Source organism: Octopus sinensis, linkage group LG26 (genome assembly GCF_006345805.1).
Source record: "Octopus sinensis linkage group LG26, ASM634580v1, whole genome shotgun sequence".
NCBI lineage: Eukaryota > Metazoa > Mollusca > Cephalopoda > Octopoda > Octopodidae > Octopus > Octopus sinensis.
This window is the reverse complement of record NC_043022.1, coordinates 14,479,249-14,491,748: the sequence shown is the minus strand read 5'-3', so window position 1 is coordinate 14,491,748 and position 12,500 is coordinate 14,479,249. Positions and strand designations below refer to the sequence as shown.

The following is a 12,500-nucleotide window of genomic DNA, read 5'->3' as shown; positions in this document are numbered from 1 at the left end:
AGTGCATGCTCGCAGATGTTGGTGCATATATATATATATATGCACCAGCAGGAGTGGCTCTGTGGTAAGTAGCTTGCTAACCAACCACATGGTTCCGGGTTCAGTCCCACTGCGTGACACCTTGGGCAAGTGTCTTCTGCTATAGCCCCGGGCCGACCAAAACCTTGTGAGTGGATTTGGTAGACGGAAACTGTAAGAAGCCCGTCGTATGTATGGATGTGTGTGTTTGTGTGTCTGTGTTTGTTCCCCTAGCATTGCTTGAAAACCGATGCTGGTGTGTTTACGTCGCCGTCACTTAGCGGTTCGGAAAAAGAGACCGATAGAATAAGTACTGGGCTTACAAAGAATAAGTCCCGAGGTCGATTTGCTCGACTAAAAGGCGGTGCTCCAGCATGGCCACAGGCAAATGACTGAAACAAGTAAAAGTGTGTATATATATATATATATATATATATATATATAGTAAATGTACAAGAAACTAAATGTACCACCACCCTGGTCCTTTATCTTAATTCCAATGAACTGTTAAAACCTTTTTTTTTTAGAGGACCTCAACCGAACCATGTTGGGCCATTGCATGTTATTTTACGGAAACTCCACATGCCCACCCCTCCCACGGAACACGAAGGTATGTATTATGATCAAATGCATTCCAGCCGTGGCAGAAACGTTAGCACGCCGGACGAAATGCGTAGCCGTATTTCGTCTGCCGTTACGTTCTGGGTTCAAATTCCGCCGAGGTCGACTTTGCCTTTCATCCTTTCGAGGTCGATAAATTAAGTACCAGTTACGCACTGGGGTCGATGTAATCGACTTAATTCGTTTGTCTGTCCTTGTTTGTCCCCTCTGTGTTTAGCCCCTTGTGGGTAGCAAAGAAACACATATTTATATGACAATAGGTGTGGTTTTTAGAGAGCGTAGGCTGCTATTTCTAGCAGTTCAAGCAACAACGTAGCGGTACCTTTGTTGGCTCGTACTGTATTGAACTGTACCCGATGACAGTAACGGCTTCCACCCGAGTAGCAGGAGACACTGACATGGCGTCGTAGCATGTAAGAAGCCTCTTCGTTAATTGCTTCAGAGATCGGCCAAAGTTTTTAGAGAAGTTGTCCCTTCGCAATCACACTTTATGGGAGAAGAAAAAAGGGGTACAGAAGTGAAGTGGGAAACAAAAATTACTTAAAAATGAAATTGAGGGAAGAGGAAAAACGACACTTCCTTCTTTTTCATGAAGTATAGGGGCTTCCAAGAACACCGTGGTAAGTTGTGTGTGTGTAGTATAGGCGCAAAAATTGCTCTCTCGTTTACTCTTTTACTTGTTTCAGTCATTTGACTGCGGCCATGCTGGAGCACCGCCTTTAATCGAGCAACTCGACCCCGGGACTTATTCTTTTTCTAAGCCCAGTACTTATTCTATCGGTCTCTTTTGCCGAACCGCTAAGTAACGGGGACATAAACACACCAGCATCGGTTGTCAAGCAATGCTAGGGGGACAAACACACACGCGCACATATATATATATACACATATATATTAAGGCGGCGAGCTGGCAGAATCGTTAGCACGCAGGGCGAAATGTGAGCCGTATTCCGTCTGCTGTCACGTGTTCTGGGTTCAAATTCCGCCGAGGTCGACTTTGCCTTTCATCCTTTCGGAGTCGATAAATTAAGTACCAGTTACGCACTGGGGTCGATATAATCGACTTAATCCCTTTGTTTGTCCCCTCTATGTTTAGCCCCTTGTGGGTAGTAAATATATATATATATATATATATATATATATATATATACATATAAGACGGGCTTCTTTTCAGTTTCCGTCTACCAAATCCACTCACAAGGCTTTGGTCGGCCCGAGGCTGTAGTTTTTAAAAAAAAAAACCCACTTGGACAAGGATTTTCTATTTGCAACACCGGACCAACCAACGCCGATGTGGAAACCCGTTTCTTTGTCCCCCAGCCCACAGCAACACCCGGCAAAAGAGACCGACAGAATATGTACAGGGGTCGATTTGTTCGACTAAAAGGGTTCTCAACCATTTTTTTTTTATCTATGGACCCCTTTGATTATTTTATTCTGGTGGATCCCCAGAACCATTCGATTTTTAACAACTTTCGGAACAAAATCCCTATTTTGTTTTTCCCAAATACTAACTTGTGTAGGTTGAACTATGTAAAATGTTAGAGAAAGAAGCCTAGCTGTTTCTTACAATACATATATCTAAAGCAAAATATTTTCGGGAGCCCTTAAAATACTATTCTGGTTCCCCATTTACTATTTTTGTTACGTGGACCTCCAAAAATCTTTCATGGACCCCCGGTCGAGAACCACTGAATAAAACCCTTCAGGCCAGTACCACGGCGTGACTCAGTAAGAGGACTGCAACTAAGTAAAAAAAAGTTGTGTGTGTGTGTGTTTGTTCAGCGAAGGAACCTCTATGAGGTCGCTCGGTTGGTCACAAACAGCAGTCAAATCTCTCTTAAATAACACCCTACAGTCTAAAAATAAGACGACTCTAGTTGGGATGTCTCGTTACGGGCTGACCTCGCGTTAAATAGCAACTGTGATGACAAGGTAACGACTATGGTCGACCCATTTGGTCACCTTCATTCTCGTTTATGAATATTTAACACATCTGTTATTCTGCCACGTTTCCCTCCACTAAATCTGGATCGTCTGTTTTTCGTGAATCCGAACGAAATAAAACGAACATTTTTTTAAAAAACAACAGGCGCAGGAGTGGCTGTGTGGTAAGTAGCATGCTAACCAACCATATGGTTCCGGGTTCAGTCCCACTGCGTGGCACCTTGGGCAAGTGTCTTCTGCTATAGCCTCGAGCCGACCAATGCCTTGTGAGTGGATTTGGTAGACGGAAACTGAAAGAAGCCTGTCGTATATATGTACACACACACACATATATATATATATATATATATATGTGTGTGTGTGTGTGTGTGTGTGTGTGTGTGTGTGTTTGTGTGTCTGTGTTTGTCCCCCTAGGATTACTTGACAACCGATGCTGGTGTGTTTACGTCCCCGTCGCTTAGGGGTTCGGCAAAAGAGACCGATAGAATAAGTACTGGGCTTACAAAAGAATAAGTCCCGGGGTCGAGTTGCTCGACTAAAGGCGGTGCTCCAGCATGGCCGCAGTCAAATGACTGAAACAAGTAAAAGAGTAAAGAGAGAGAGTAACCCCACGACAGAATTAAAGCTATGTCCTATTGCTGTTTCACCCTAGACCAGCCGTATCTGACCATCCCATCTGTATTTCAGACACTGAAACCAAGGAGCTCGTTTTTCTTTTAACCTTTGGCCAAATCACACGAAATACTCGGGAAATATTTCCCTCAAATCCATGCATTTTATATATTATACACATTCCCATTTTTTTTCTTTCCAGCTACTGCAGTAACTTGGGATTTGTGAAAGGAAAGCTCGGAGCGTATGAAATAAGGACCATCTGAAAGTCTGAAGACAACCCTGGACTTTTAATGGGACAGGCAAGGGGTTAAGGCAGCAGGGTGGGATATGAGGGAGACTTGGCAGTTATTTCTAGGAGGTTGATAGACCATGTAAGAAAGAAGCCTCTTCGTTAATTGCTTCAGTGATCGGCCAAAGTTTTTAGAGAAGTTGTCCCCTTCGTAATCACGCTTTAAGGGAGAAGGAAAAGGGTACAGAAGTGAAGTGGGAACAAAAATTACTAAAAACTGAAATTGAGGGAAGAGGAAAAACGACACTTCCTTCTTTTCCGTGGAGTATAGGGGCTTCCAAGAACACCGTGGTAAGTTGTAACCAGAGTAAAAAAATTGCCGAAAGAGGATATACTAATCTTCTACCTTTTACATGTTTCAGTCGTCAGACTGCGACCCTGCTGGGGCACCGCCTTGAACAATTTTAGTCGAGTGAATCGACCCCAGTACTTATTCTTTTGGGTTTTTTTTTTTTACCCGATCGTTAAGTCACGAGGACGTAAATACACCAACACCGACTATCAAGCAGAATCAGGGACACGCACAAATACATATGCACACAAGACAGAAGTCACGAGGACGTAAATACACCAACACCGATTATCAAGCAGGATCAGGGACACGCACAAATACATATGCACACAAGGCAAGCTTCTTTCAGTTTCCGTCGACCAAATCCATTCATAAGGATTTCATCGGTGCGAGGTTATAGTAGGACATTTGCCCCAAAGTGCCACGCAATGGGACTGAACCCGAAACCGTGTGGTTGGGAAGCAAACTTATTACCACACAGCTACACTTGCACCTAAAATATATTTTTTAAAAACCTGCAAAAACATTCATTCGAAATAATAATGGTGTTTTAACCCAAAACTTTCCCGATGTTTGTATCATAATGCTGCCCAAAATGCACGTGAATATTCAATATGGGAGAAGGTCTTAACACAACCCCAGCTTATTTACATGTGCTTCAAAAAGATTTTAAAAAACTTCTCAATTGCTTCGAGTTAATAAAATAAGAAAGACATTTTGATCTGTGTAACATAATGCGTGGCTGTGTGGTAAGAAGCTTGCTTGCCAACCACATGGTTTCGGGTTCAGTCCCACTGCGTGGCACCTAGGGAAAGTGCCTTCCGATCAAAGCTTCGTGAGAAGATTTGTTAGACGGAAACTGAAAGAAGCCTGTCGTGTGTGTGTGTGTGTGTGTGTGTGTGTGAACTCTACGTTTGACAACCGGTGTTGTGCGTTTACGTCCCCGTAACATTAGCGGTTCGGCAAAAGGGTCCGATAGAATAAGCACCAAGCTTTAAAAAAAAAGTCCTGGGGTCGATTTGTTTGACTAAAAAAACCCAGCAAGACGGTGCCCCAGCATGGCCACCGTCAAATGACCGAAACGAGTAAAAAACAAAAACAAAAGAAAAAACCAAAGTATTCCCATCAATTATCTGTTGCTCTTCAGCTTCCCAACTGCACTGCACTTGGAATATCCAACACAGCAGTTCCAAATAACCAAAATGGTAAAATGTACGTCGGTATCAGATGGCGTGAAGCTGTGTTTATCATTAATCTCTCCGAAATAATATAAAGATATCAACTTATAACCCACCACCACCACCGACGTGGAAATTAAGCTGTAAAGAGGCAAAAAAGATTACAGTAACCTTCCCGTACGAACCAGGAAATCGAACACAAAAACATGATACACTCATCCAATTCAAGTGATCAGCAGTTAAGTGTGGCTGTGTGGTGGTAAGAAGCCTGCTTCTCAAACCACATGGTTCCGGGTTCAGTCCCACTGCATGGCACTTTGGGCAAATGTCTTCTACTTATAGCCTCGGGCTGACCAAAGCCTTGTGAGTGGATTTGTTAGACGGAAACTGAAAGAAGCCCATCGTATATATGTTATATATAGGGTTAGGGTTAGGCGTAGGAGTGGCTGTGTGGTAATAAAAAGCCTGCTTCTCAAACCACATGGTTCCGGGTTCAGTCCCACTGCGTGGCACTTTGGGCAAATGTCTTCTACTTATAGCCTCAGGCTGACTTAAAGCCTTGTGAGTGGATTTGGTAGACGGAAACTGAAAGAAGCCCATCGTATATATAGGGTTAGGCGTAGGAGTGGCTGTGTAGTAAGAAGCCTGCTTCCCAACCACATGGTTCCGGGTTCAGTCCCACTGCGTGGCACCTCGGGCAAATATCTTCTAGCCTCGGGCTAACCAAAGCCTTGTGAGTGGATTTGGCAGATGGAAACTGAAAGAAGCCCGTCGTAAATGTATATGTATGTATTTGTGTGTCTGTGTTTGCCCCACACACACACACACCACACCATCGCTTGACAATCAATGGTGTGCTTTCACACGTGTAGGAAGCCTGTGGTTACTAAGACAGATTAACCACCTCTCTCCTTTAAATACCTCCACACCCTACACTTAGTTGAAGGGACACTTTTTTTTTGTTTAGCAAATTACCTGGCGACCTCACCGCTGCCGGTGCCACGAAAAAAATGCACTTCAAAGTGGTTAATTATTATGAAGGGCATCCATCTGCAGAAATCAATACAAAGCTGGCATTGGAACCCTGCGGATCCCTGGATCCTGCAAAACCGTCCAATCCTTGCTAGCATGGAAAATGGACGTTAAATGAGGGAAGAGCGAAGATTAAACTGAATGACCGTTTTATAGTAAATTTTGAAAAACAATAAAACAACGGTTTCGAATTTAAAATTTTCAGGGATTCCAACCTGTTTCTATGAGGTCCCTTCGGTTTTGTGCAGGGGTCATTGCGTACGACTCTTGTGCTTTGAGTTCAAATCACACCAAAGCTAACTTTACCTTTCATCCTTTCGGAGCCCCCAAAAAATTTTTTAAGTACCGATAGAACAATAAGGTCAGGCAAGAAGACTCGCAGCATTTTGTTCCTGGTCATTGCACGGTTAGTTCAACGCCACTATGAATTATTTGGGCCACCAAGTTTAACACTTCCACCTGGCCGTTGGAATACCTTAAGTGGAGTTCACTGTTGTTACCTAGTTTAAACACCACCACCACCTGGTCATACTCTCTCTTTTACTTGTTTCAGTCATTTGACTGCGGCCATGCTGGAGCACTGCCTTTAGTCGAGCAAATCGACCCCGGGACTTATTCTTTGTAAGCCCAGTACTTATTATATCGGTCTCTTTTGCCGAACCGCTAAGTTACGGGGACGTAAACACACCAGCATCAGTTGTCAAGCAATGCTAGGGGTTGTCAAGCAATGCTAGGGGGACAAACACAGACACAAACACATACACACATCATCATCATCGTTTAACGTCCGTTTTCCGCGCTAGCACGGGTTGGACGGTTCGACCAGGGTCTGGGAAGCCAGGTGGCTGCACCAGACTCCAGTCTGATCTGGCAGTGTTTCTACAGCTGGATGCCCTTCCTAACGCCAACCACTCCGTGAGTGTAGTGGGTGCTGACAGGCTTCTTTCAGTTTCCGTCTACCAAATCCACTCACAAGGCTTTGGTCGGCCCGGGGCTCCATGTGGGTGGTTAGCAAGCTACTTACCACACAGCCACTCCGGTCAGGCCAGGTCTCCAATTCGAGGATACGCCCCACACTCCCTCCCTCCTCTCTCGTCTCCGCAGCCATGATTTTCCCCCCAAACAAAAAATATATCCGGATCTTGTTAAATTTCTTCCAACCACTTCAAGTGTTTCAAAGTGTTACTAGATTATTTTCAAAAAGATCTAATCGCATTCATTTTTTTGTAACGTAAATTTGAAAAAAAAATCTGGCGAAAACTTGAAATACTGGAAAAAATTCAACAAAATCCAAATATTTAAAAAGAAGAAAAAAAACGAAAAACATTCGGCAACTTTACCAAAAAAAAAAGTATCTTTTATCTCTTACTCGCTTCAGTCACTGGAGTGCGGCCAAGCTGGAGCGACGCCTTGAAAGGTTCAGCCAAACAAATCGTACTTTTTTATTTCTAAGTTTGGTACTTTATCGGAATTTTTGGTGCTGTTAGACATGAACAAACCAACGTCGGTTGTCACGCGGTGGTGGGACTAACACAAACACACGCCTAGTTTCGTGGGAGTTCCCACCCCTCCCTTTTTAAACTTAGGATATGAAACTAATTTCTGTCTTTTCAACTTTTCTTCTGATGAAGGAAAGACTTTCCAAAACGTCTGATTTTCCACTCCTGAACAGCAAGGAGTATATAACTCTCCGTCTTCCCTTTTCCTATGTTTCTGACGAAGAGCTGCGCTCGAAACGTCAAATCCTCCTTCTTTCTTTCCTTTCCTGGGCGTCTAATAACACTATACTTGTCCCACGTCCTCGCGTTGTTGTGTTTTGTCTGTGTTTTCATGTTTGGATTAACTATATATATATATAACAAACTGAGTGACTTATATATAATTGAACTGAGATTATGTACATCAGAAAACATATATATATAAGCCGTAACAATCTGTTGGCCTTTTATGGGTTTTATAATTATTTATATAATATTATGCTATGTTATATGTTATATTCATAGTATTTAATGTAATATAAATTATTGAATGTCAATAGAATATCTCTATAATATATATATATATATATATATATATATATATATATATATATATATATGCGATGGCCTATCGCAGTTTCCATCTACCAGATTCATTCACAAAGCATTGGGCGATCTGGGGCTTAGAAGACGGCTAAGGTGTGCCGCGCAATGGGACTGAATCCAAAACCACGTGCTTGTTTAAGCGCGTTACTTAACCATACAGCAATGCCGATAAAATATATAAATACCAACAAAAAGAAAGTATATATAAAAAAAATGAACGTGGGTCACAAACATTGCCTCCTCTATTAAAAAAAAGATTTAACAACTTTACCAAAAACGGTCTGTGTGTGTGTATATACACATACATATAAATATACATACATACACACGAGGGGCTGCTGAAAAGGTCCTGGCGTTGAGTGAAAGAAACTAGAGAATCAGTTACGATTTTAATCAACGTATTCCCCTCTCAGATTCACATCGTTATTGCAGCGGTCCTCCAACGAGGCCTTTCTGTGATATCCTTGTGTGTGTGATATCCTTGTGTGTGTGATTCAATAGACTCTAGGCACTTGAACATTTAGGACCCCAGAAACAGCTAGGTACAATATAGGGTTCATAATGAGATAAAGCAACCATGAAGGTATCAAGTGGTGGTAAGATATTGTAGACATACGCAAGTACCAAATCCAATTTAAACCAGAGATCCAACTCAGGTGGTTCTAAGTGCAACATACGTACAAAAAAAGAACACAAATGGTGTATATATTACTCTTTTACACGTTTTAGTCATTTGACTGCGGCCATGCTTGAGCACCCCCTGTAGTAAAAGAAATGGACCCCGGGACTTATTCTTTGTAAGCCCTGTACTTACTCTATCTTTCGCCGAACTAAGTTTCGGGAACATCAAGTGATGGTGAGCTTTGGTCTGTTCGAGGCTATAGCAGACGTCACTTGCCCAAGGTGCCACGCAGTGGTATTGAACCCAGAACCATGTGGTTGGGAAGCAAGCTTCTGATCACACAGCCAACTACCAACAAAAGGTTGTTTTTTTTAATTACCAAATAAAAGGTGTGGGTCACAGGTACTGCCTTCATTGTTCACAGAAAAGTCCCACATTCAACAACTTTACAAAAATGATGTCATCATCGTTTAACGTCCGTTTTCCATGCTGGCATGGGTTGGACGGTTTGACTGGGGACTGGCAAGCCAGTAGGCTACACCATATATATATATATATTATATATATATATATATATATATAGATATATATATATATATATATATATATATATATATATATATATATGCGATGGCCTATCGCAGTTTCCATCTACCAGATTCATTCACAAAGCATTGGGCGATCTGGGGCTTAGAAGACGGCTAAGGTGTGCCGCGCAATGGGACTGAATCCACAAACCACGTGCTTGTTTAAGCGCGTTACTTAACCATACAGCAATGCCGATAAAATATATAAATACCAACAAAAAGAAAGTATATATAAAAAAAATGAACGTGGGTCACAAACATTGCCTCCTCTATTAAAAAAAAGATTTAACAACTTTACCAAAAACGGTCTGTGTGTGTGTATATACACATACATATAAATATACATACATACACACGAGGGGCTGCTGAAAAGGTCCTGGCGTTGAGTGAAAGAAACTAGAGAATCAGTTACGATTTTAATCAACGTATTCCCCTCTCAGATTCACATCGTTATTGCAGCGGTCCTCCAACGAGGCCTTTCTGTGATATCCTTGTGTGTGTGATATCCTTGTGTGTGTGATTCAATAGACTCTAGGCACTTGAACATTTAGGACCCCAGAAACAGCTAGGTACAATATAGGGTTCATAATGAGATAAAGCAACCATGAAGGTATCAAGTGGTGGTAAGATATTGTAGACATACGCAAGTACCAAATCCAATTTAAACCAGAGATCCAACTCAGGTGGTTCTAAGTGCAACATACGTACAAAAAAAGAACACAAATGGTGTATATATTACTCTTTTACACGTTTTAGTCATTTGACTGCGGCCATGCTTGAGCACCCCCTGTAGTAAAAGAAATGGACCCCGGGACTTATTCTTTGTAAGCCCTGTACTTACTCTATCTTTCGCCGAACTAAGTTTCGGGAACATCAAGTGATGGTGAGCTTTGGTCTGTTCGAGGCTATAGCAGACGTCACTTGCCCAAGGTGCCACGCAGTGGTATTGAACCCAGAACCATGTGGTTGGGAAGCAAGCTTCTGATCACACAGCCAACTACCAACAAAAGGTTGTTTTTTTTAATTACCAAATAAAAGGTGTGGGTCACAGGTACTGCCTTCATTGTTCACAGAAAAGTCCCACATTCAACAACTTTACAAAAATGATGTCATCATCGTTTAACGTCCGTTTTCCATGCTGGCATGGGTTGGACGGTTTGACTGGGGACTGGCAAGCCAGTAGGCTACACCATATATATATATATATATATATATATATATATATATATATATATATGTATATGCTTACTTTTATTAGTAGTTATAGTTAAAGGAATTTTACATTACTTGATACGTTTTTGGAGTACATGTTTATTAAAGTTTTACAAGAGGAAGGTTGACAGTAACCTCGAAGTTTCAAACTGCAAGCATTCATCCAATGAAGGCCAGCAGGCAGGAACTTTGAAGTTACCACGATTATAGGCATACCTATTTGATATACATGCCTTGGATTGCTCCTATAATTATTGACTAAAGTTACAACCAATCGCTCTTTGACTCATCAAAAGGTAAAACCTTTATACACTGCTAGCCAGGTTCCTGCATGAAATGCTTCAGAGGTGATCACCTGGTTTTCACTTCTTCCTGGCTGTGTGGTAAGTAGCTTGCTTACCAACCACATGGTTCCGGGTTCAGTCCCACTGCATGGCACCTTGGGCAAGTGTCTTCTACTATAGCCTCGAGCTGACCAAAGCCTTGTGAGTGGATTTGGTAGACGGAAACTGAAAGAAGCTCGTCGTATATATATGTATATATGTACGTGTGTGTATATGTTTGTGTGTCTGTGTTTGTCCCCACCAACATTGCTTGACAACCGATGCTGGTGTGTTTACGTCCACGTAACTTAGCGGTTCGGCAAAAAGAGACCGATGGAATAAGTACTAGGCTTACAAAGAATAAGTTCTGGGGTCGATTTGCTCGACTAAAGGCGGTGCTCCAACATGGTCGCAGTCAAATGACTGAAAACATAGTAAAAAAAAAAAGGGAACCAAAACTTACCAAATTACCAAACGGAAAAAAAAAAAGTGTGTATATATTAAATATGCAATTATATATAGAAAGTGTGTAGAATTGGTGTATATAAAATATATACTGACCTGTTTGGATCATCAGTGAATGAAAGACTGCGAATCCGCTCCTCAAAATGTTCAGAAAAATGTTCCACGAATCTTAATGCGTAATCCATGGGGTTTTTAGGACAATGTACAATAACATCTCCAAGGATAATCCACCCGCTTTGTGGCGAGTACTGTTGATGATGATGATGCTGCTGCTGCTGCTGTTGCTGTTGGTGATGGTGTTGTTGGGGAGGAGGTGGTGGTGGTGGTGGTGGTGTTGGTTGTGGTTGTGTCTGTTGTGGTTGTAGTAGTTGTTGTTGTGGTGGTGGTGGTGGGTGTGTTGGTTGTGGTTGTGTCTGTTGTGGTTGTAGTAGTTGTTGTTGTGGTGGTGGTGGGTGCGGCGGTGGTGGTGGTGGTTGTGGCTGTTGTTGTTGTTGTTGTTGCTGTGGTAGTGGTAGTTGTTGATACTGTTGGTTTTGTTGCAAGTTCTGCTGTAAGGACAGCTGTTGCGGCTGTTGCTGTGATGAGGATGACGAGGAATTTGACAAGGGCAATGGCAAGGGCGACGATGAGGTGGACAGGGACGAAGAGGACAGTAACAAAGAGGCGGACAACTGCTGCTGCTGTAGCTGTTGGTGGTGCTGCTGTAGTTGCTGCTGCAGTTGCTGTTGGAGCTGCAGCTGCTGCTGTAACTGGTGCTGCGGGTTTTGCAGCCCTTGCGTGACCTGAGGGTGACCCGGAGCGGGAGTCGGCGCAGCGGCCGCGGCGGAAGAGGACGAGGCGAGCGACGACGTCGACGAGAAGAACGTCGTGTTGATGATGTTCGTGTTGCTGGTGTTGATGATGTTGGTGCAGTTCGGATTGATGATGTTCGTACAGCTGGCGTTGATGATGTTCGTGTTGCTCGGGTTCACGATGTTCGTACAGCTGCTGCTCTGCGTGGCCGTCGGCACGTGGCTGACCGTCACCGAGTTGGTGGTGGCCGTGGCCGTGGCGGTCGTCGTGGTGGTCGTCGTGGTGGTCGTGGTCGACGTGCACGCCGCCGACTGCACGGCGGTGGCGGCGGCGCCGGCGGCCGACGGCGTCCGGCCCGCGCCCATCACCGAAGACGTCGAAGAGGAAGGGGTGGCCGACGAGCCGAGGAGGCCGCCGCCGCAT

General features: G+C 43.2%; 1 protein-coding gene across 3 annotated transcripts in view; it reads right to left on the bottom strand.

Moving 5' to 3' along the window:
* LOC115224813 (SH2B adapter protein 1) overlaps positions 1–11,671 on the bottom strand; it is a 162,001-nt gene extending 150,330 nt beyond the window's left edge. For all 3 annotated transcript variants that reach the window (XM_036513704.1, XM_036513702.1, XM_036513703.1), the window contains exon 1: positions 11,382–11,671. In XM_036513704.1, the coding sequence (XP_036369597.1) occupies positions 11,382–11,470 (89 nt within the window). In that variant the 5' untranslated portion in view covers positions 11,471–11,671. The remainder of the gene's footprint in view (positions 1–11,381) is intronic.
* Between the last annotated feature and the right edge of the window lie 829 nt (positions 11,672–12,500).